The sequence below is a fragment of the Lepidochelys kempii genome, chromosome 12 (genome assembly GCF_965140265.1).
Source record: "Lepidochelys kempii isolate rLepKem1 chromosome 12, rLepKem1.hap2, whole genome shotgun sequence".
NCBI classification, from domain to species: Eukaryota; Metazoa; Chordata; order Testudines; family Cheloniidae; genus Lepidochelys; species Lepidochelys kempii.
The window spans coordinates 43,407,254-43,431,429 of NC_133267.1; the positions used below are offsets into that span (position 1 = coordinate 43,407,254).

At 44.4% G+C, this 24,176-nt stretch overlaps 1 protein-coding gene across 15 annotated transcripts in view; it reads left to right on the plus strand.

The window, feature by feature from the left end:
• Nucleotides 1–24,176, plus strand: part of ADAT1 (adenosine deaminase tRNA specific 1) — a 95,422-nt gene that overhangs the window by 55,920 nt on the left and 15,326 nt on the right. For 3 of the 15 annotated variants that reach the window (XM_073308401.1, XM_073308405.1, XM_073308406.1), the window contains 2 exons: nt 12,552–12,638; nt 20,840–21,900. In XM_073308401.1, coding sequence (XP_073164502.1) covers nt 12,552–12,638; nt 20,840–20,928 — 176 coding nt within the window. In that variant the 3' untranslated portion in view covers nt 20,929–21,900. The other 12 variants (XM_073308393.1, XM_073308397.1, XM_073308395.1 and 9 more) reach the window with 9 other exon arrangements.

The following is a 24,176-nucleotide window of genomic DNA, read 5'->3' on the forward strand; positions in this document are numbered from 1 at the left end:
TCTCTAGCAAAGCAAGGGGAAGCCTTGTTGTCTGGGACACTTAAAATGTGTTTGGCCAAAACATGACAGGATATATTGGAGGGAACTCTCCTGCCTTGTGGGGAAGAGAGACTAAGGGCCAGATGTTAAAGGTATTTAGGTGTCTAAAGATGTAAATAGGTGCTTCTGAAAATCCCACTAGGTGCCTATCAGCATCTTTAGATTCTTATATACCTTTGAAAATCTGCTCCTAGAATACATGATTGGTCTTTGCCATCTCTAATTTTAATGTCTATCCTGGGAGTCTAGTGGGTTATTGGGAAGGGAAGGAATGTTTAATTGAAATGTTTCCCTATGAAACTCCAGACTCATCCCTGATGAGACTGAAATGAATATGCCACTAGCATTGTAATCTTTCAAGTTTACCTGAATTAGTCTGGATAGTGGTATGTTGTCATCACAAACCCTTCTGTTTTGCAGTATTGAGAGTTTTGATTTTCTGCTGAGAATCGACTTGTTCATGATTTTTTTTTCCCCAGCTATCAGCTGGAGTGCTGTCCCTGAGCAACCTCTAGATGTCACCTCAAATGGCTTCAAGCAGGGAACAACAAAGAAAGGAATCGGAAGTTACCAGACCAGGTGTGGTGGTAGTAAGGGCTTGTGATGTCTCTTTGGGAGTGTATTCTTATCAGTGTATGTTCCTCCCTCTTTCTTTTTGACATAGAATGTGGTGTGTAGGGACTGCGGGCATCGAGAAGGAGTTAAGGGATGGGGAAGAAATCCCCACTTTTGTTCCATCCCAGACCATGTTCCTACTGCACAAGATAGAGAGTATAGGCGGGGCCTGTGTTTTATAGGCTTAGCCCCTTCACTGGGATGTTTGTTACCTTTGCCTAATAAAATTTTTCTAATAATTAAAGCAAGGGGGGATATTTTTATATGAAACCAGAATCTTTTGTTGATGTAGACTAAATTGTCATTCTCTGCCTAGCAGAAGGCAGGGGCCTCCATCCTGGTTATTGGGTAGGAGATGAGCCTGTTATTTGATAAAATTTTCACATGTGGCCATCGTCTTTTCAGTGAGGATTGTTCCAGTGCTTCCTTTATTGTTGGAGTAATTGATTTCCGTGGTTGCACTTGTTTGAGATGTGTGTTTTCCCTTGCAGGCTGCAAATCTTATTTCTGCCCGCTTTGTGTGAAGTGTAATCACTTTATTGGAAGCTGGAACACTTGTGGTTTATTTCTAGCACTTCTGTCTTTCTTTTTCCCATGATAGTTGCTCTTCTGTGGTCATTAACATGTCAAAAATAGAAGCTGACCTCTGTCCTCCAGGCTGCACTTTTTAGAAGAAATTACTGTTTTGTCCTGTCCAGTTTGGAATGACAAACTTCCTATGAAATTTCCTATAGAATCATAGAACTGGAAGGGACCTCGAGAGGTCATCTAGTCCAGTCCCCTGCACTCAAGGCAGGACTAAGTATTATCTAGACCATTTCTGACAGGTGTTTGTTCAACCTGCTCTTAAAAATCCCCAATGATGGAGATTCCACAGCCTCCCTGGGCAATTTATTTCAGTTCTTAACCACTCTGACAGTTAGGAAGTTTTTTCTAATGTCCAACCTAAACTGCTGAAATTTCAAGCCCGTTGCTTCTTGTCCTATCCTCAGAGGTTAAGAACCACAATTTTTCTCCCTCCTACTTGTAACAACCTTTTATGTACTTGAAAACTGTTATGTCCCCTCTGTCTTCTCTTCTCCAGACTAAACAAACCCAATTTTTTTCAATCTTCCCACATAGGTCATGTTTTCTAGACCTTTAATAATTTTTAAAAAAAGAAAAGGAGTACTTGTGGCACCTTAGAGACTAACCAATTTATTTGAGCATGAGCTTTCGTGAGCTACAGCTCACTTCACTGGATGCATACTCTGGAAACTGCAGTTTCCACAGTATGCATCCGATGAAGTGAGCTGTAGCTCACGAAGGCTTATGCTCAAATAAATTGGTTAGTCTCTAAGGTGCCACAAGTACTCCTTTTCTCCTTACAATGTGTATGGTAATCAAGGTGGGACATTTCCAGCATAAATCCAAGTTTAACCAGAACGTCGGGGGGAGGGGCTAGGAAAAAACAAGGGGAAATAGGCTACCTTGCATAATGACTTAGCCACTCCCAGTCTCTATTTAAGCCTAAATTAATAGTATCCGATTTGCAAATGAATTCCAATTCAGCAGTTTCTCGCTGGAGTCTGGATTTGAAGTTTTTTTGTTTTAAGATAGCGACCTTCATGTCTGTAATTGCGTGACCAGAGAGATTGAAGTGTTTTCCGACTGGTTTATGAAATGTTATAATTCTTGACATCTGATTTGTGTCCATTTATTATTTTACGTAGAGACTGTCCAGTTTGACCAGTGTACATGGCACAGGGGCATTGCTGGCACATGATGGCATATATCACATTGGCAGATGTGCAGGTGAACGAGCCTCTGATAGTGTGGCTGATGTTATTAGGCCCTGTGATGGTGTCCCCTGAATAGATATGTGGGCACAGTTGGCAACGGGCTTTGTTGCAAGGATAGGTTCCTGGGTTAGTGGTTCTGTTGTGTGATATGTGGTTGTTGGTGAGTATTTGCTTCAGGTTGGGGGGCTGTCTGTAGACAAAGACTGGCCTGTCTCCCAAGATTTGTGAGAGTGTTGGGTCATCCTTCAGGATAGGTTGTAGATCCTTAATAATGCGTTGGAGGGGTTTTAGTTGGGGGCTGAAGGTGACGGCTAGTGGCGTTCTGTTATTTTCTTTGTTAGGCCTGTCCTGTAGTAGGTGACTTCTGGAAACTCTTCTGGCTCTATCAATCTGTTTCTTCACTTCCGCAGGTGGATATTGTAGTTGTAAGAATGCTTGATAGAGATCTTGTAGGTGTTTGTCTCTGTCTGAGGGGTTGGAGCAAATGCGGTTGTATCGCTGAGCTTGGCTGTAGACAATGGATCGTGTGGTGTGGTCAGGGTAAAAGCTGGAGGCATGTAGGTAGGAACAGTGTCAGTAGGTTTCCGGTATAGGGTGGTGTTTATGTGACCATCGCTTATTAGCACTGTAGTGTCCAGGAAGTGGATCTCTTGTGTGGACTGGACCAGGCTGAGGTTGATGGTGGGATGGAAATTGTTGAAATCATGGTGGAATTCCTCAAGGGCTTCTTTTCCATGGGTCCAGATGATGAAGATGTCATCAGTGTAGCAGAAGTAGAGTAGGGGCATTAGGGAACGAGAGCTGAAGAAGCATTGTTCTTAGTCAGCCATAAAAATGTTGGCATACTGTGGGGCCATGCGGGTACCCATAGCAGTGCCGCTGATCTGAAGGTATACATTGTCCCCAAATGTAAAATAGTTATGGGTAAGGACAAAGTCACAAAGTTCAGCCACCAGGTTAGCCGTGACATTATCGGGGATAGTGTTCTTGACGGCTTGTAGTCCATCTTTGTGTGGAGTGTTGGTGTAGAGGGCTTCTACATCCATAGTGGCCGGGATGGTGTTATCAGGAAGATCACCGATGGATTGTGGTTTCCTCAGGAAGTCAGTGGTGTCTCGAAGGTAGCTGGGAGTGCTGGTAGCATAGGGCCTGAGGAGGGAGTCTACATAGCCAGACAATCCTGCTTTCAGGGTGTCAATGCCTGAGATGATGGGGCGCCCAGGATTTCCAGGTTTATGGATCTTAGTTAGTAGATAGAATATCCCAGGTCGGGGTTCCAGGAGTGTGTCTGTGCGGATTTGATCTTGTGCTTTTTCAGGAAGTTTCTTGAGCAAATGCTGTAGTTGCTTTTGGTAACTCTCAGTGGGATCAGAGGGTAATGGCTTGTAGAAAGTGGTGTGGAGAGCTGCCGAGCAGCCTCTTGTTCATGTTGCGACCTATTCATGATGACAACAGCACCTCCTTTGTCAGCCTTTTTGATTATGATGTCAGAGTTGTTTCTGAGGCTGGGGATGGCATTGTGTTCTGCACAGCTGAGGTTATGGGGCAAGTGATGCTGCTTTTCCCTAATTTCAGCCCGTGCATGTCGGCGGAATCATTCTATGTAGAAGTCCAGTCTGCTGTTTTGACCTTCAGGAGGAGTCCACCTAGAATCCTTTTTTTTGTAATGTTGGTAGAGAGGCCTCTGTGGATTAGTATGTTGTTCAGAGGTATTTTGGAAATATTCCTTGAGTCGGAGACGTCGAAAATAGGATTCTGGGTCACCACAGAACTGTATCATGTTCGTGGGGGTGGACGGGCAGAAGGAGAGGCCCCGAGATAGGACAGTGCTTCTGCTGGGCTAAGAGTATAGTTGGATAGGTTAACAATATTGCTGGGTGGGTTGAGGGAACCATTGCTGTGGCCCCTTGTGGCATGTAGTAGTTTAGAAAGTTTAGTGTCCTTTTTCTTTTGTAGAGAAGCAAAGTGTGTGTTGTAAATAGCTTGTCTAGTTTTAGTAAATTCCAGCCACGAGGAAGTTTGTGTGGAAGGTTGTTTTTTTATGAGAGTATCCAGTTCTGAGAGCTCATTTTTAATCTTTCCCTGTTTGCTGTAGAGGATGTTGATCAGGTGATTCCACAGTTTCTTTGAGAGCGTGTGGCACAAGCTGTCAGCATAGTCTGTGTGGTATGTAGATTGTAATGGATTTTTTACCTTCAGTACTTTTGGTACGATGTCCATCTGTTTGCATTTGCAAAGGAAGATGATGTCTGTCTGTATCTGTACAAGTTTTTTCATGCAGTTGATAGATTTCCACTCCATACGGCTAAATGCAGTGCCTTGCATAATGACAGGTTTCAGAGTAACAGCTGTGTTAGTCTGTATTCGCAAAAAGAAAAGGAGTACTTGTGGCACCTTAGAGACTAACCAATTTATTTGAGCATAAGCTTTCATGAGCTACAGCTCACTTCATCGGATGCATACTGTGGAAACTGCAGAAGACATTATAGAAGACCATGAAACAATACCTCCTCCCACCCCACTCTCCTGCTGGTAATAGCTTATCTAAAGTGATCACTCTCCTTACAATGTGTATGATAATCAAGGTGGGCCATTTCCAGCACAAATCCAGGTTTTCTCACCCTACGTAAAAAAATAAATGGACACAAATCAGATATCAAGAATTTTATAACATTCATAAACCAGTCGGAGAACACTTCAATCTCTCTGGTCACGCAATTACAGACATAAAGGTCGCTATCTTAAAACAAAAAAACTTCAAATCCAGACTCCAGCGAGAAACTGCTGAATTGGAATTCATTTGCAAATTGGATACTATTAATTTAGGCTTAAATAGAGACTGGGAGTGGCTAAGTCATTATGCAAGGTAGCCTATTTCCCCTTGTTTTTTCCTACCCCCCCCCCCCCCAGACGTTCTGGTTAAACTTGGATTTATGCTGGAAATGTCCCACCTTGATTATCATGCACATTGTAGGGAGAGTGGTCAGTTTGGATGAGCTATTACCAGCAGGAGAGTGAGTTTGTGTGTGGGGCGGAGGGTGAGAAAACCTGGATTTGTGCTGGAAATGGCCCAACTTGATTATCGTACACATTGTAAGGAGAGTGATCACTTTAGATAAGCTATTACCAGCAGGAGAGTGGGGTGGGAGGAGGTATTGTTTCATGGTCTCTGTGTATATAATGTCTTCTGCAGTTTCCGCAGTATGCATCCGATGAAGTGAGCTGTAGCTCACGAAAGCTTATGCTCAAATAAATTGGTTAGTCTCTAAGGTGCCACAAGTACTCCTTTTCTTTTTGCGAATACAGACTAACATGGTTGTTACTCTGAAACCTGTTAATAATTTTTGTTGCTCTTCTCTGGACTTTCTCCAATTTGTCCACATGTTTCCTGAAATGTGGCACCCAGAACTGCACACAGTACTCCAGTTGAGGCCTAATCAGTGCAGAGTAGAGTGGAAGAATTTACTTCTCGTGTCTTGCTTACAGTACTCCTGTGAATACATCTGTAGCGGGGCGACTCACCAGCGCGGCACCTCCTGCTTTCAAGAATTAGCTCTCCAGCATAAGGAGCGCCCTCTGCAGGCTGGTTTCTCGCCTGCTGCTCGCCCCCTGTGTCCCTCCCGGACCCTGGTGCCCCTTCACCTTGGTGTCCTGCCCCCTGGCAGTGCCCCCACGCTCTGGGTCTCGCCTCCCGGGAGAGCCCCCAAACCTCTAAACCCACCTTGCCTCAGTGGCTACTGCCAATCATCATCTAGCTCCTGCTCACTGGGGCAGACTGCAGTCTGTAATGGCCACTCATCATTGGCAAGGGGTTAGGACCAGCTGCCTCTGCCTATTCCCAGGCTGCCCCTCTGCAGCCCCAGTACCTTTGTAGGCCTTCCCCAAGGCCCTGCAGCCTGAGGATTTACCAGGCTGGAGCTCCCTAGCTCCTCTTGTCCTTTTCCCCAGCACTGCTCCGCTTCAGGCACCTCATTCTCAGGCAGCTAGCCCTTCCTACTCCAGGGCAGAGTGAGACTCCTCTTGTTTCTGGCCCACAGCCCTCTTATAAGGGCCATCTGGACCCTGATTGAGCTGGCCACAGCTTTGGTCAGCTACTTACTCAGCTTCTCCCAGCTGTTCTCACTTCTCTTCCCCCAGCCGCAGCGCTCTCCAGGGCAGCCCTCTCCCAAGGCTGTTTTAACCCCTTCAGGGACAGAGCAGGGTGACTACCCCGCTACAACATTGCAGAATGATGTTTGCTTTTTTTGCAACAGTGTGACACTGTTGCCTCATATTTAGCTTGTGATCCACTATGACCCCCAGATCCCTTTCCACAGTACTCCTTCCTAAGCAGTCATTTCCTATTTTGTATGTGTGCAACTGATTGTTCCTTCCTAAGTGGAGTACTTTCCATTTGTCCTTATTGAATTTCATCCTATTTACTTCAGACCATTTCTCCAGTTTGTCCAGATCATTTTGAATTTTAATCCTATCCTCCAAAGCACTTGCAACCCCTCCCAGCGTGGTCTCGTCCAAAAACTTTGTAAGTGTATTCTCTACGCCATTATCTAAATCATTGATGAAGATATTGAACAGAACCAGACAGTGAACCAATTCCTGCGGGACCCCGCTTGTTATGCCTTTCCAGCATGACTGTGAACCACTGATAACTACTCTCTTGGAACGATTTTCCAACCGGTTATGCACCCACCTTATAGTAGCTCCATCTAGGTTGTATTTCCCTAGTTTGTTTATGAGACGGTCATGCGAGACAGTATCAAAAGACTTACTAAAGTCAAGATATACCACATCTACTGCTTCCCCCCTATCTACAAGGCTTGTTACCGTGTCAAAGAAAGCTATCAGGTTGGTTTGACGCTATTTGTTCTTGACAGATCCATGCTGACTGTTATTTATCACCTTATTGTCTTCTAGGTGTTTGCAAATTGATTACTTAATTATTTGCTCTGTTATCTTTTCAGGTACAGAAGTTAAGCTGACTGGTCTGTAATTCCCTGGGTTGTCCTTATTTTCCTTTTCATAGATAGGCACTATATTTGCCCTTTTCTAGTCTTCTGGAATGTCTCCCATCTTCCATGACTTTTCAAAGATAATTGCTAATGGCTCAGATATCTCCTCAGTCAACTCCTTGAGTAGTCTAAGATGCATTTCTTCAGGCCCTGGTGATTTGAAGACTTCTAATTTGTCTAAGTAATTTTTGACTTGTTCTTTCCCTATTTTAGACTCTGATCCTACCTCATTTTCACTGGCATTCACTATGTTTAGACATCCAGTCGCCACCACCCTTCTTGCTGAAAACTGAAACAAAGAAGTCATTAAGCACCTCTGCCATTTCCACATTTTCTGTTATTGTCTTTCCCCCATCATTGAGTAATGGGCCTACTCTGTCCTTGATCTTCCTCTTGCTTCTAATGCATTTGTAGAATGTTTTCTTGTTTCCTTTTATGTTCCTAGCTAGTTTGATCTCGTTTCATGCCTTGGTTTTTCTAATTTTGTCCCTACATACTTGTGTTATTTGTTTATATAAATCATTTGTAATTTGACTGAGTTTCCACTTTTTGTAGGACTCTTTTTGAGGTTTAGGTCCTGGTTTAGCCAGGGTGGTCTCTTGCCATACTTCCTGTCTTTCTTACACAATGGGATAGTTTGCTCTTGTGCCCTTAATAATGTGTCTTTGAAAAACTTTTGAAAAATTGCACTACTGTGGACAGGACTGCTGGTTTCTGTAATATGAATGTGTCTGGGGATTGACATATCGAAAATGCTGATAAGTTGGGATGTGATATCTCAGAATTGATGATGGGATATAGAGACTTTTGCCTATGGGTTGCTGAATTCCAGGTCAGGTGAGTGACAACCAAAAGTTGTAGCTTGTTCAGTAGCCTGTTTGAAAGAAGACTCATAGACTTTAAGATCAGAAGGGACTATTGTGATCATCTAATCTGACCTTCTGTACAGCACAGGCCACAGAACCTTCCCCACGCCTGAAATAGATCTCTAACCGAGTTACTGAAGTCCTCAAATCATGGTTTAAAGACTTGAAGTTACAGAGAATTCAGCATTTACGCTAGTTTAAACCTGCACGTGCCCCAGGCTGCTGGGGAAGTCGAAAAGCCCCCACGGTCTCAGCCAATCTGACCTGGAGGAAAATTCCTTCCTGACCCCAAATATGGTGATCAGTTAGACCCTGAGCATGTAGGCAAGACCCACCCCGCAGATAAATGGGAAAATAGTTGGCAGTCTTCGCCATGTTCTGGTACAGTAGTCCGTTGTCCACATCACCAATCCATTAACTGGTGCCTTGCATGGCCTGTCTGTTTTCCCATGGGCTGGGAACTGAGCAGCAATGAATGAGGTGCCGGGGAGGAGAGTCCTAGATTTAGTCTTTCTGAAGGAGACACTAAGACAAGATGCCATGCTTCCAGGAGAAAAATCTCCTTGACTTAGAATTGCTCTCTACCTTTATTAAAAGTCCACTGTACAATGTTTCCATCTCCTCTCTAGGAACAGGAAGACCAAGAAGAGCTTTATAGTTTTAACTTAGAAGTGTGGTATTTGGTACAATATTAATTAATGTAGATGAGCCTATTTGATGTTTGTAAGTATTTTTGTAAATTGTTTGCGCATTTTGTACTAATTGTTTGTTTGTACAGTGAGAGGAACCAGCCAGAGACATATGGACTCTTAGATCTTTCTGGAGTTTTCATTGGACTCTTCCTGCTCTGTGCTGATTGGCTGCTTGTTCCATCCATCCCTCAGTCTCCTCACCTCATCGTCACTCCACATCTGCCCCTCTTCCCCTCTTCCCCCCTGCCCTGTCCCCCTCACCCCCTTCCCTTTTCTTTCCCTTTAGCTTATCTCCTCTTAAGTAGCCCCTTTACCTGCCTTCTTCACCTCCTCCTCCCTAAAGGTGGAACTATCATGCTGTTTGGTGTCATCACATTGCTCACTCTGTTGGTGTGTTCTATGCCTCCCCCCACCTTTTGTCAGTCTAGTCTAGTTACACTGTAAGTTCTTCAGCGCAGGGACTGTCTGCTGCTCTGTGTTTGTACAGTGCCTAGTTCTGTTCTTGGCGGGCCCTTTGGCACTGCCGTAATAAACACGTTAAATAATAATACCTGTTCCTAGAACTGTGGAAAAGTGCACTTTATATAATTGCAATAAAGTCAGAGCAGAGAGGCCAAGAACTGAATGGACTATGGAGGTTGAATTAACCTCTCATCCTGAATGGGTGAACTGATGGATGGTGTGAGGGAAGCTTACAAGGCTGTGCTCCATGCTATATCTGTTCTGTACTCCATGCTATATCTGTTAAGTAGGACTCTTTTCATCTGCACTAATTTAACACATTTGGAAAAAAAATCCAGTGTGGATTGCAAAGGGGTGTATACTCTTTTCTTTCTTTGTGACTAAAGCTCCAACGTAAAGGCTTAGTTTGTTCCATTAGAAATTCATGTCTTGTCTACTGTTTTTCCTGTAAGACTTTATGGATGACTGTTATTACTAAAATTATATACTAGGCTCTTTATGGCATTTAGGATTACAACGTAACAGATACCAAGGAAGTAAAACCTGATTAACTGAAGGAGGAAGCAGTTTTATACAGTCTGGGTTGTTTTTTTTTTTTGGTTGGCTTTTCTTAATGAAAATTAACCAAACCACCAAACAGAATAAAATATCTTTGTTAAAGGCTCAATATTCTAAGCATTCATTTAAGGCTGAAGGCATTCCCCATTCTACTTACCCAGGTCTCCAAAAAGTCTTCTGGCAAAAACAGGAAAGAGAAGACTGGATATTCCTGCTATTTCTAAGGTTAAAAAATTGTCAGGAAACAAACTATTTAAAAAACTCCACCTTCTAGGCCTTCCTTATAAATCATAATTTTCAAATGGCACTCACTTTCCTTATTTACTCATGGGCCTTTCAATGTTGCACCACCATAACATCAGAGTGTCTCGCAGCCAGTACTGAGTGTGTCTACCTGGCACCCCTGTGAGGCAGCGCAGGATTTTTATCCCCTTCCCCCCCCATCTGTCTTACTGAGGGTTTTTATTCATGATAAATAATGTAATCGTTGGTAGTTCTGTCAAAGTCTTGTGGGTTGTTCTCTTGCTTGATGTTTGGTGCTGAGCCCCTCATCTCTGAGATGGATGTGGGCTGGCAGGGGCACAATCTCATGTACAGGATGCTGTGGGGATATTGAAATGTCCCCTCTGTAGTCTGACATAGCACTGGCTAGAACAGCTTTACAGCTTGCCTCTTGGACAGTGTAGCTCTTTATCAATGTATCACTTAGAATCATAGAATCATAGAATCATAGAATATCAGGGTTGGAAGGGACCCCAGAAGGTCATCTAGTCCAACCCCCTGCTCAAAGCAGGACCAATTCCCAGTTAAATCATCCCAGCCAGGGCTTTGTCAAGCCTGACCTTAAAAACCTCTAAGGAAGGAGATTCTACCACCTCCCTAGGTAACGCATTCCAGTGTTTCACCACCCTCTTAGTGAAAAAGTTTTTCCTAATATCCAATCTAAACCTCCCCCACTGCAACTTGAGACCATTACTCCTCGTTCTGTCATCTGCTACCATTGAGAACAGTCTAGAGCCATCCTGTTTGGAACCCCCTTTCAGGTAGTTGAAAGCAGCTATCAAATCCCCCCTCATTCTTCTCTTCTGCAGGCTAAACAATCCCAGCTCCATCAGCCTCTCCTCATAACTCATGTGTTCCAGTCCCCTAATCATTTTTGTTGCCCTTCGCTGGACTCTCTCCAATTTATCCACATCCTTCTTGAAGTGTGGGGCCCAAAACTGGACACAGTACTCCAGATGAGGCCTCACCAATGTCGAATAGAGGGGAACGATCACGTCCCTCGATCTGCTCGCTATGCCCCTACTTATACATCCCAAAATGCCATTGGCCTTCTTGGCAACAAGGGCACACTGCTGACTCATATCCAGCTTCTCGTCCACTGTCACCCCTAGGTCCTTTTCTGCAGAACTGCTGCCTAGCCATTCGGTCCCTAGTCTGTAGCTGTGCATTGGGTTCTTCCGTCCTAAGTGCAGGACCCTGCACTTATCCTTATTGAACCTCATCAGATTCCTTTTGGCCCAATCTTCCAATTTGTCTAGGTCCTTCTGTATCCTATCCCTCCCCTCCAGCGTATCTACCACTCCTCCCAGTTTAGTATCAAGTGAAGGGACAGGAGAGTGGGGAGCTCAGATGGAGCAGCAGAAGTTAAATAGTTTCGGATCCCTTTACATCCTTCAAGAAATTAATAAAGGGTCTTTGTCTGGGTTGTTCTCATGTGAATTGTAAAAGTAAGCATACCATTCCAGATTCCCATGACACTGCTGAACGCAGCCAGAAAATGCTCCTGATACTATAGAAATGTGAATCAGAATTTTGTATCCCACTGTTGTCTTTGACAGGGTATACTGGCATATGGCTGTTCTAAGGTGATTGTATGAATGACTACCTCTCCCTTTTGGCTTTCCATGACCCTTCCTTTCTCCTCATTTCGCTCCTTTCACTTCTTCTCTAGCAAACTCATTATTTGAAAATTTAAATCTATAATTAGAAAACCAACTCTAAATTATCTCAGAAACCTACAGAACTGCTAATTGTAGTTGTATTTTATCATTATGGCCTCTTTCTAAATATTTATAAAATTACCACCATTTGAACAGGGAGTAACTTTGTAAATGCCCTAAAAAAATTCATAGAAGATAGTGTTTATAACTAACCAGACTTTTCTAGTAAGTGAAGTTAGTTACTGTCACCTCCACAAGGCGTAGAAGTAGGGGACCATTTTCTCCAACATATCAACCTCATCTGTAAAACTATTCAAGGTTTTACAAACAAACAAAAGTGCATTTGTTTAAAAGCTCCTTTCTTGTGGAATCCTCTTCTTCCCCCTGAGAGCAGTTCTAGATGTACAAGACTCTGGGAGGTGGCTAGTTGTTTGTAAAATTATCCTAGGCAAAGCATTTATAATTGAGGGAAGGAGCAAATTATCCATCATTGCTGTAGGCCTAATGAGACAGGTGTCTACAGCAAAACTGCTGTTTTAATTGTTCTATGGCTGATGATTTGAATTGAGTTTCTTCTTCTTCTTAGGTCCCGGATCTGTAAGGTGGAACTTTTCCATGTATTCCAAAGGCTGGTGGCTAGTATTTCACAGGAGGATCTGCCAGAATCTCTCAGGTGAGAAATTACTCTTTCTGATTGGTTATAAGGAGAATCTCAACAGATTCCAAGAGTGGCTCTAATGAAACCAGAGGCTGCCAATATAAGGGAATTTGATTACTGCTGGGATCAGCATTACAATTTGGCTTTTTAAGGCTACAACATTTGGATATTGGCAAGTGCAGTATGTGCTTTCTTACCCAGTTGGTAAGTTAGCAGTAATGGTACCTCTTGTATTCAAGTGAGACCAGGATATGAAAAAGTTTTTGGGGGACTTGCTAGTTCAGGTGAGCAAGGATGAGAAATAATTGGGTTAAAATCCAGCTAGTGTTGGCACAGACAGAAACCAGTGGTGATAATTAGCCACTGTTTAGTATCTGTGAAATAATTAGGTGGGTCTCAGTGCATTTCCTAGTGCACAGGTGTCCACATCACAAAAACCACTGTTGTAGCTGTTACTAATTGCCAGTAAAGGCACTAGTGTCAGTAGAGAGAAGTCCAAGAGCTAAACGCTTTTCCCTTCAGGTCACAGAGAAGGCCCATGGGGAGTGGGGGCCAGTGTGAACAGCTTGCATGTCTGCTTCATGGGCTGTATCTGTTTTATGCATAGAGACTTTTAATAAAAGCAGAAACTCTTACTTAGTGGCAATTTCATTATAAGAACATAAGAATGGCCATACTGGGCAAGACCAAAGGTCCATCCAGCCCAGTATCCTGTCTATCGACAGTGGCCAATGCCAGGTGCCCCAGAGGGAGTGAACCTAATGGGTAATGATCAGTGATCTCTCTCCTGCCATCCATCTCCACCCTCTGACAGAGTCTAGGGACACCATTCCTTACCAATCCTGGCTGATAGCCATTAATGGACTTAACCTCCATGAATTTATCTAGTTCTCTTTTAAACCTATTATAGTCCTAGCCTTCACAACCGCCTCAGGCAAGGAGTTCCACAGGTTGACTGTGGGCTGAGTGAAGACGAACTTCCTTTTATTTGTTTTAAACCTGCTACCCATTAATTTCATTTGATGGTTCCTAGTTCTTATATTATGGGAACTAGTAAAAAACTTTTCCTTATTCACTTTCTCCACACCACTTATGATTTTATATACCTCTATCATATCCCCCCTTAGTCTCCTCTTACAAGCTGAAAAGTCCTAGCCTCTTTAATCTGTCCTCATATGTGATCCATTCCAAACCCCTTATCATTTTAGTTGCCCTTTTCTGAACCTTTTCTAATGCTAGTATATCTTTTTTGAGATGAGGGGATGTGGGCGTACCATAGATTTATATAAGGGCAATAAGATATTCTCTGTCTTATTCTCTATCCCTTTTTTAATGATTCCTAACATCCCGTTTGCTTTTTTGACTGCCGCTGCACACTGCATGGATGTCTTCAGAGAACTATCCACGATGACTTCAAGATCTTTCTCCTGATTAGGTGTAGCTAAATTAGCCCCCATCATACTGTATGTATAGCTGGGGTTATTTTTTCCAATGTGCATTACTTTACATTTATCCACATTAAATTTCATTTGCCATTTTGTTGGCCAGTCACTTAGTTTTGTGAGATATTTTTGAAGTTCTTCGCAGTCTGCTTTGGTCTTAACTATCTTGAGCAGTTTAGTATCATCTGCAAACTTTGCCACCTCACTGTTTACCCCTTTCTCCAGATTATTTATGAATAGGTTGAATAGGATTGGTCCTAGGACTGACCCTTGGGAACACCACTAGCTACCCCTCTCCATTCTGAAAATTTACCATTTATTCCTACCCTTTGTTCCCTGTCTTTTAACCAGTTCTCAATCCATGAAAGGATCTTCCCTCTTATCCCATGACAACTTAATTTACATAAGAGCCTTTGGTGGGGGACCTTATCAAAGGCTTTCTGGAAATCTAAGTACACTATGTCCACTGGATCCCCTTATCCACATGTTTGTTGACCCCTTCAAAGAACTCTATTAGAGTTTGTTACTATGTTACTAAAGAAAGCAATGCATAGGTTTTTAAGCCATAAGGGACCATTCTGTATGACCTGTAGTCTGACCTGTATATAATACCACAGGCCATAGAACTCCATCCACCACTGCTGCATCAAGCCCATAACTTCTGGTTGAACTCTACATCATATATGTTAGAAAGAGACATCTAATCTTGATTTCAAGATTCCAAGTGATGGTGAATCTACCATATCCATAGTTAATCTGTTCCAAAGGTTAAATATCCCAATTGTTGGAAAAAACGGTCTTATTTCCAGTTAGGATTTTTCAACTCCCCCCATTGGATTTCATTTATGCTTTTGTCAGAAGGCTTAAAGATCCCTGAAAAATCTTCTCCTCGTGTAGATACTTCTCGACTGTGATCAAGTTGCCCCTCAACCTTCTATTTGATGAGCTGAACAGACTGAACTCTTTAAATCTCTTACTTGGATTTCTTTTAGACCCTGAATCATTTTTGTACCCCCTCTGAGCCCTCTCCAGTTTTTCAACATCTTTTTGAAGTGTGGACAAGAAAAGTGGAACGTTATTCGAGTAGAGAGAGGCAATACCACCTCCCCACTTCTGCTGGATATGTACATGTTTTAAACATCCAAGGATTTGTCCTTTAAGCCACAGCATTGCACGGGGAGCTCTACTTCAGTTGTTTGTCCAACGTGACTTCTTCATAACTGGGATGGTAGGAGCTGGGTTTGTGTGGTGCATTAGGGACATGCTGCTGCGTGATTGGAAGGCTGGCCATGTGCTGCTTACATAACACTCTTTCACCTCAAGCCTTTTCAGGATTCCTGTGGTTTTGTAATTTCCTGTGGCATTTTTGTCCTTTTATCATTTTCTGTCTCTGGACTTTTCCTTGTGGCACAGTTCAGCAGACACACAGATACGAGTGTCTCTGATACAGGCTACACAAGCTTAGTGTGTACAGCAGGGGGACCTAGCTCTCCACTCAGCCTGCCCTGCTGCTTTCCTGCTACTGACCAAACACTATAGCGGGTAACTTCAAACCACTGTTCCCCCTCCACTTCGTGCCACTCTTCACAACATATTCTCTTCCTTCACTCTGGGCTCTGATTCAGAGTGGAATTTTTCTATTGATTTCCAAGCTGTCAAACCATCCCTGCTGACTCTCATTTGTTTAGCTGCCTTTCTCCCCAATCCCTTGTCTGCCTGCCTGCCTCACCAACTCCTTTTCTTCTGCGTTCAAGTGCATCCTGGTATCTCCTACCTTACGCTCCCTAGACTCCACTTTCTTATAGCCATCAGTCCATCTTCTCTTCCTCCTCCCCACTTTGCCTCCTAAGTTCCTGCCTTCATTTCTCTGATTCCCTTCTTGATCCCTTGCAATCTACCCCCATTACTCCATTGACACATTTTTTTCCAGAGTCACTAACTGCCTCCTCTGGGTTAAGTCCATGGGTCCCTTGTCTGTTCCCAGGTCTTTCTGCTACTTATGATGATTGATCAGTCCCTCCTCCCTAACAGCATTGCTGCCTTGGTCTTTGGGACTCCATGCCATCCTGGTTCACCTACCTCTTCAACTGTACTTTCCTTTTTCTTCCCCTCTCTGCCTCTCACCTGGGGGATCTCTATGCACACTATATTTAATTGCAACTCATCTCCTGTGGAGAGCTTGTTTGCTCCAGGGACTCTGATTACTAATTCCTTTAAATTGCAGGGCGTGAGGCCTTGGGGATAGGGCAGCATAGGTTTCTTTCATTATGGCTGGTAGGCTTAGTTCTCTGGGTAATAGGCCTGAGTAAATTTTTCAAGACTTGTGTCAAGGTTCCTTCCCCATTCTGAACTGTAGGGTACAGATGTGGGGCCCTGCATGAAAACCCCCTAAGCTTACTTTTACCAGCTTAAGTTAAAACTTCCCCAAGGTACGAACTATTTTACCCTTGGACTTCCACCGCTACCACCAAACTTTATCTGGGTTCCTGAAGAAATGTTAGGAACATTGTTAGAAAACGTCTTTCCCCCCAAAATCCTCCCAACCCTTGCACTCCACTTCCTGGGGAAGGTTTGGTAAAAATCTTCACCAATTTGCATAGGTGACCACAGACCCAAACCCTTGGATCTTAGAACAATGAAAAAGCATTCAGGTTCCTTACAAGAAGACTTTTAATAGAAGTAAAAAAAGAATCACCTCTGTAAAATCAGGATGGTGAATACCTTACAGGGTAATTAGATTCAAAACACAGAGAATCCCTCTAGGCAAAACCTTAAGTTACAAAAAAGACACACAGACAGGAATATTCATTCTATTCAGCACAGCTATTTTCTCAGCCATTTAAAGAAATCATAATCTAACTCATACCTAGCTAGATTACTTACTAAGTTCTAAGACTCCAAGCATCATACGGACAGACACAGATCCTTTGTTTTTCTCCCTCCTCCCAGCTTTTGAAAGTATCTTGTCTCCTCATTAGACATTTTGGTCAGGTGCCAGCGAGGTTACCTTTAGCTTCTTAATCCTTTACAGGTGAGAGGATTTTTCCTCTGGCCAGGAGGGATTTTAAAGGGGTTTACCCTTCCCTTTATATTTATGAAAACTTGCTTGTAAACTTTCAGTTAAACATAAGCACAAATGCAAGAGGAGGGAGAAGCTTAGCTGAAGTTAACAAGCGTAGTATCCCTGCACTCTCACACTGTCACTTCTTTCCAGAGCATTGTTCCCCCCGAGTATTGTTCTGTAGGTGTGGCCTGTATTTCTTGTTCCTAGATTCATGACCTTGCATTTCACTGTGTTAAAAAGAATTTTGTTTGAATAGGTCTGTGTTACCAAACAGTCGAGATCATTCTGTATGACTGCTCTGTCTTCATCATTATTTATTGCTTCAGCAGTCTATCACCTGTACTAGGAATGATTTTATATTTTCTTCCAGAGCATTGATAAAGATATTAGATAAACAGGCCCAAAACCAGATCCTTTGGGGACTCTATTGGATGCACCCCAATTTGAGGGCAATTCCCCATTAACAATTACGTTTTGAAGGTCTATCAGCCAGTTTTGAATCCACTTACGTATGCGTTCATTTATTATACTTCTAATTTTTTAATCAGAATGTCCTTGTGGTACTTTGTCCTGATACATTGTTAACACAGTTACCTTTACTAACTAGATATGTGATCTCAAGTATGGATGAAGACTTGAAAGTAAAGTTTGAAACTGAATAATGGATCAAAGGTGTGGCTTTTGTGCTGTGGAGAAGAGTAGGGTTGAATACATGCACATGCCAATGTGTCAGATTTTTTCAGAGATTTGCCTGGGGCTACAGGAGAATAAATCATCTCTTTTCTTGCCTGCTGATCATGTGAGCGTTTCTCGTATAACACTGATTTACACAAACAATGAGGAGACCTAAATTTACTAACAGCCCCTTAAATACAGGAGTGTGAATGCAAGTGCAGGGGAGTCTCTGGCCAAAGAGATGAGTCTGTGACAACCCATTAAGTGTAATCAGAACTCTCTTCACATCACAGTTGTTGCTCCCTAGTGGCTGGGATCTTGGAGTAGGCGATGCTGGTGTGCTGTGCTAGTTGACAGTAGCATGTGCTGGAGCAGGGGTGGGCAAATTTTTTGGCCCGAGGGCCATATCGGGGTTGCGAAACAGTATGGAGGGCCAGGTAGGGAAGGCTGTGCCTCTGCAAACAGCCTGGCACCCTGCCCCCCTATCCTCTCCCTCCCACTTCCCGCCCCTGACTTCCTCCCCCAGAACCCCCGACGCATCCAACCTCCCCCCCGCTCCTTGTCCCCTGACTGCCCCCTCCCAGGACCCCCATCCCTAACTGTGCCCCCAGGACTCCACTCCTTATCCAACGCCCTGTCTCCTGACCTCCCCACCCCGAACCTCCGCCCCATCCAACCCCTCTCCGTCCCCTGACTGCCCCCCGGGACCTCCTGTCCCTTATCTAATCCACCCCCCCACACACACACCATGCCGCTCAGAGCAGCAGGACAGGCTTATTGGAAAGCCTGGGAGGTGGGCGGGTGCAAGCGGTGGCGTGGCTGCGGGGGAGGGGGCTAGCCTCCCCGGCCGGGAGCTCAACGGGCAGGCAGGATGGTCCCACGGGCCGTAGTTTGCCCACCTCTGTGCTGGAGGAATAGGGAGAGAAAACTCAGGATATGTCTGTGCTGCACACTCCTGGCAGTGGTGCATAGGGTGTGCATAGCTACATACCGCAGTGAAAAGTAGACTGTGTCCACCCTGCAGCATGTAGCTACATGTGACCGTGAAAGGCTCTGACAGTGAGGAGGAAACAGGGAAAGGCTCTGGAAGCAGGGAGCTGCGCGAGCCTTTCACCGCTGCTGCCCCCCTGCCAGAGCCTTTCCCTGTGGTAGGAAAAGGCTCTGGCAGCTCCCTGTGGCGGCGAAAGGCTCCAGCACCAGGGAAGCAGTGGGACACTACACTACGTTTGCCTGGTGTCCAGTTTTCAACCAGAACACCTGTGGCAGGAAAAGGGACCCTGGCAGCAGTGCTGACTGGACCGTTAAAATTCCAGTTGCTCTGGGGCTGGCAGGCTTTCAGCTTCGTGCGGCTCTCAGGAAGAAGCAACATGTCCCTCTGGCTCCTAAGCGGAGAGACGGCCGGGGGACTCCACACGCTGCCCCTGCCCTGTGTGCTGGCTCTGCAGCTCCCATTGGCCAGAAACCACGACCACTGGAAGCTGGGGTGGGGTGGTGACTGCAGGCAGGGGCAGTGCTCAGAGCCAACTGGGAGCTGGAGGGACATGTTGCTGCTTCCTGGAAGACACCTAAAAATAGCAATGTAGGTGGGTGGATCTGCTTGCACATCTAGAGAGCCATGTAAGGTACGTGCCCTAGGGGTTCAGGTGTCTCTTTACTTGCTGAAGCAGCACCTCACCCCTACACAGCTACATACACCTGAACTGTGGGGGTGTGTGTGTGGTGTATGTGCTCTGCACCCTGCCATAAGGAGTGTGCAGTGTAGATATGCCCTAAATCAGCCATACTGCACTTTTTATGTTGCCTTGGCTTCCATGTGTTGTAATCGGAGCTGTTAGGGTGAGAGGTAAGGGGGGTGAGGCAGTGTCCAGAGCCCTTCTTTGACCTGTGGTGTCTCCTGAAGTCTGCTTTCCCCATGTGCTAGCTGACCACTATCAGGGCTCTTCTATGCCTGCAGCTCAGTGCTGAAGGTTAGTACCCATAATCTTCCATGTGTTCTGAAGGGCAGAGCTCCAGTGTGTCTTTCATTGGTAATGTCCCCAGTAAGACACTAATTGCAATCATTTGGGGTTTATTTAACGAAACATAAAGTGGATAGCAATGAAGTATGTGAAAGCTAAGTTGTAAATGCCTGAATGCAGTTCTGCATGTGCATGCTGTGGCATGGTCCACTCATTTTATAATGCATTGGCCATGGCTAGTGCCTGTGGGACAGGCATCATCTCAGTAGCATGTTAAGCAAAGTTATGTTGCCCTGCTGCGCCTCTTTCATTCCATTCTAGGCAGAGGAGTAAAGACTCTGACTCCATTGTTCCACCACCCTGTGTTTGCCCTGGAGTGCAAAAAAGATTATTCTGAACTTCAGCCACTTGGGCAGCTCTTAGCTATACATCCTCCAGCAAAATGAGACCAATTCTACCCCACTGGAATGTGGATCTGCTCATAAGGCACACTGCTGACTCTGCCTGGCTGCTCTCCCACATGGCTGGCACCACTCTGTCTGCTGCACTCTGCTCGTACAAAGTATCCCCATCCTGTTGGTGGTCCAAAGGCTTGAAACCAGTGGAGAGGTAGAAACAGGCCATACTTGGGCAGAATTTATACACCCACCCTGGAGAAAACTGAACAGAGCTACCTCCCAGGAGCCAGGGACCTTCTAGAAATCCGGAAGTGTCCAGAAACCCTAACTCCTTCACAGCACAGAACTCCTTAACCATCTTCCCAGAAACCTAGGAAGCTCCAGAGAGCAGGTGACATCCCCCTGAGGCTTATCCAGTTTCGTAAGAGGCCTAGTCTGTCTGCTAGGTCCACAGGTCTGAGGTAGGATGGTTGTAGGCCTTTTCACCTCTTTCCATTTATTCCCACAAAACTCTTGCAGATTAGTATTTATATGCCTGCCTGTTTGCCAAGAATGTCAGGAAGAGCAGTCAGTGCAGATTGGCCTCTCACAGGATTGGGTATTTGTTCAAAAAGGAAAGGTAACCTCTGTTAATAAGAGAACTGAAACCTGTCCATTGTTGTGGTGCATTTCCTATCAGGGAGAAGAAGTTGGAGACCTACTGGGAGTACAAGGAAGCTGCAGCAAACTATCAAGAAGCTTGGAAAGCGTTGCATAGCCAGGCCCTAGGAACCTGGGTCAAGAATACCAAGGATTACCTGCAGTTTACATAAAATGGCAGCTGTGTGAGCCCAGCATTGATGGAGCCTTCAGACACAGAGTGGGAGATGTTGCTTTAGAGTGTGGGCCAAATTCTGGCTGTCAGTTGAAGGCAGCACTTTGTCTCTAAGGCCCAGCTGTTTAAAGGGATTTGAGTCATTGCAATGCCTGACTGATTTAGGAGACTAAATCCCATTTTCCAAGGGAGCGTGGGATTTAGGCTGAGCACAGCAACACCTCAATACCTTTAAAAATCTGAGCCTGAGCTCTGAGGGAGGGGGATAGAAAAGGGAACTTGTTATGGCTGCTTGCGTATGTCATTCTTTACGAAATATAAATTAGATCCCAGTGGGCTTGGGTGGTCACTTCTGAGCTGCATGTACCATGGCATATGTCAAGGCTGAATCCTCGCTCTGGCACTTTGAATGCAGAAGGTGGGGGCCCACAAAGATTTTAAGTTAATACTTGTTACTCCAGGCTTGTATTAAACTCCCAAGGTTACAGCTTTTCTCTGACCTTGGCTTGGTAAACGCCACCACCGAAATGCAAAAACCCACTTGAACCTAGGAAGAAGCACTTGGGAATTCCTCCCTGTGGGGTACCCTCAAGCTCTTTCACCCCCCTTCAGGGAAGAGCTGAGAAAGAAAACAAAGGAAATTAGCTGTTGCCACCAGGCAATTAAACAACATATGCACAAACCTCTTAGGACACCAAAAATCCAATTTTGTTCTTAAGAAAGGTAAATTTTATTAAAAACAAAAAGGAAGAAAATACATCTGGAACTTAGGCTTTTGCTGGATTTTAAAGGAGTAATTCCAAAAATGAAGCACCCAAAATAGCTTTCTTGAGGGTTCATCTTAAAGGTTACAAGCAAACAAAAGCATCTGGGGTTAGCACAGAGGAGATCTACAAGCCTTACAGAAATAAAGCAAATAACCCTAATTGTGTCTTTCTAGACATTTTCTGATCTACTTGCATATTTGGGGGAATACCAAGTAATTCTAGGTATGATCTGATGATTTCTCATACCTGGCTTAAAGCTGCTTATAATAATGCAGCTACGTGTCTCCTCTCTCCAGAGAACAACCACAGACAACAAGGGGGAGTTTTGTTTCAATTTTTTAAAGTTCTAGCCATCCCATTGGCTCTTTTGGTCAGGTGCCCACTCCTTTCTTTTTACCTGTGGACTTTTTAACCCTTTACAAGTAAAGCAAGTAGAGAACAGCTACTCAGAGGGATTTTATAGCTAGCTGGCTGGCCGAGTGTCCATAAAAGAGAGCTAGTCCCCCTCCCTTCATTTATCACAGCATATGAGTAGGGGAAGTTCTGATCCATCTACTACAACCTCTGATGTATTTGACAAGGGAGATGAAAGTAGGAAGGGGTGACATGCCAGCCTTTCCTTCTGCTGCAGAAGAGATACAGCACCCAAACCTGTTGGTTTGGTACTATATGTTCTCTCATACCTCCAAGCCAAGACCAATCCCAGAGAACTGAGGTATCTAATCACCCCACTGATGAGAGATAATGTGACAAGAGTTGGGTAAAAAATGGGGCTTTTAATCAGTCATTTTATTTTTTATATCCAGATCGTTCCATAAATGACTCCACATTTTACAGTGGGAAGGTTTTTAAAAAAAATCTGAATCAGAGAGCAGAAAGGATGCTGCATTTCAATTAAAAACAATTTTCAGTGAGATAAGAAACTATGAAGTCTAAGCCAACGGACACATGACAGAAATACTAACACTGAGACACCCAAGCCTTTTATTAACCATTTCTCCTTGGGAAAACAGATCTTGGTTGTACCATTAAGGGCCTCAGTGTTACCATTTGACTTGTGCCATGTGTTAACTGAGCCTGGTAGAAGCTGGAGAGGCTTGTGGTAGCAATATACAGTCCCTGACAGGCTTTGCTTTAATATATGGGTCTAAGCAAAATATTACTAGATGATATCAGCATGGCAGAACAGTCTAAGACTAATGGAAAATGTCCTAGTTAAACTAGAAGCATGTGGTGCACCCAGATTCTTCCATCTGGGGAATTGACTGTTCACGTGGTCATATTTTATTTCTTTAGCCCAATGCTGAGATTATATAATCACCCAAGAGCCATTGTTCACTCAGACTTCTGTCCTGCTATAGCCTAAATTTTACAAAATCATTGAGCATGGTGATGGCAGCTGTATCCTGCTCTAATGCATAGGAGGGAGAAAAGGAGCTAAACCTATAGCCTTCCTTGCCAATCCTTTTGGTTTACACAGTGGTGAAATTATGGTTTCCTGTAGGAAGTGATAAAGCTGTAGGAGAAAGCGTGAGTCTGATCTGTCTACTCCCATACTTTACATAGCCAGCATCAACATCCCAGGCCCTCTTGAAAGAACTGAGCCAGTGTAGGGGTAAAGGAGTTGATATCTAGAACTTGTGTAAGGAACCAGCAGGTCAGGCCAGATCCCAATATATTTTGGAGTTGGGGTGAACTGCAGGAATGTGAAGCATCTAGGAAGAAGGTATGGTCATAGAATCATAGAATATCAGGGTTGGAAGGGACCCCAGAAGGTCATCTAGTCCAACCCCCTGCTCAAAGCAGGACCAATTCCCAGTTAAATCATCCCAGCCAGGGCTTTGTCAAGCCTGACCTTAAAAACCTCTAAGGAAGGAGATTCTACCACCTCCCTAGGTAACGCATTCCAGTGTTTCACCACCCTCTTAGTGAAAAAGTTTTTCCTAATATCCAATCTAAACCTCCCCCACTGCAACTTGAGACCATTACTCCTCGTTCTGTCATCTGCTACCATTGAGAACAGTCTAGAGCCATCCTCTTTGGAACCCCCTTTCAGGTAGTTGAAAGCAGCTATCAAATCCCCCCTCATTCTTCTCTTCTGCAGGCTAAACAATCCCAGCTCCCTCAGCCTCTCCTCATAACTCATGTGTTCCAGTCCCCTAATCATTTTTGTTGCCCTTCGCTGGACTCTCTCCAATTTATCCACATCCTTCTTGAAGTGTGGGGCCCAAAACTGGACACAGTACTCCAGATGAGGCCTCACCAATGTCGAATAGAGGGGAACGATCATGTCCCTCGATCTGCTCGCTATGCCCCTAGTTATACATCCCAAAATGCCATTGGCCTTCTTGGCAACAAGGGCACACTGCTGACTCATATCCAGCTTCTCGTCCACTGTCACCCCTAGGTCCTTTTCCGCAGAACTGCTGCCTAGC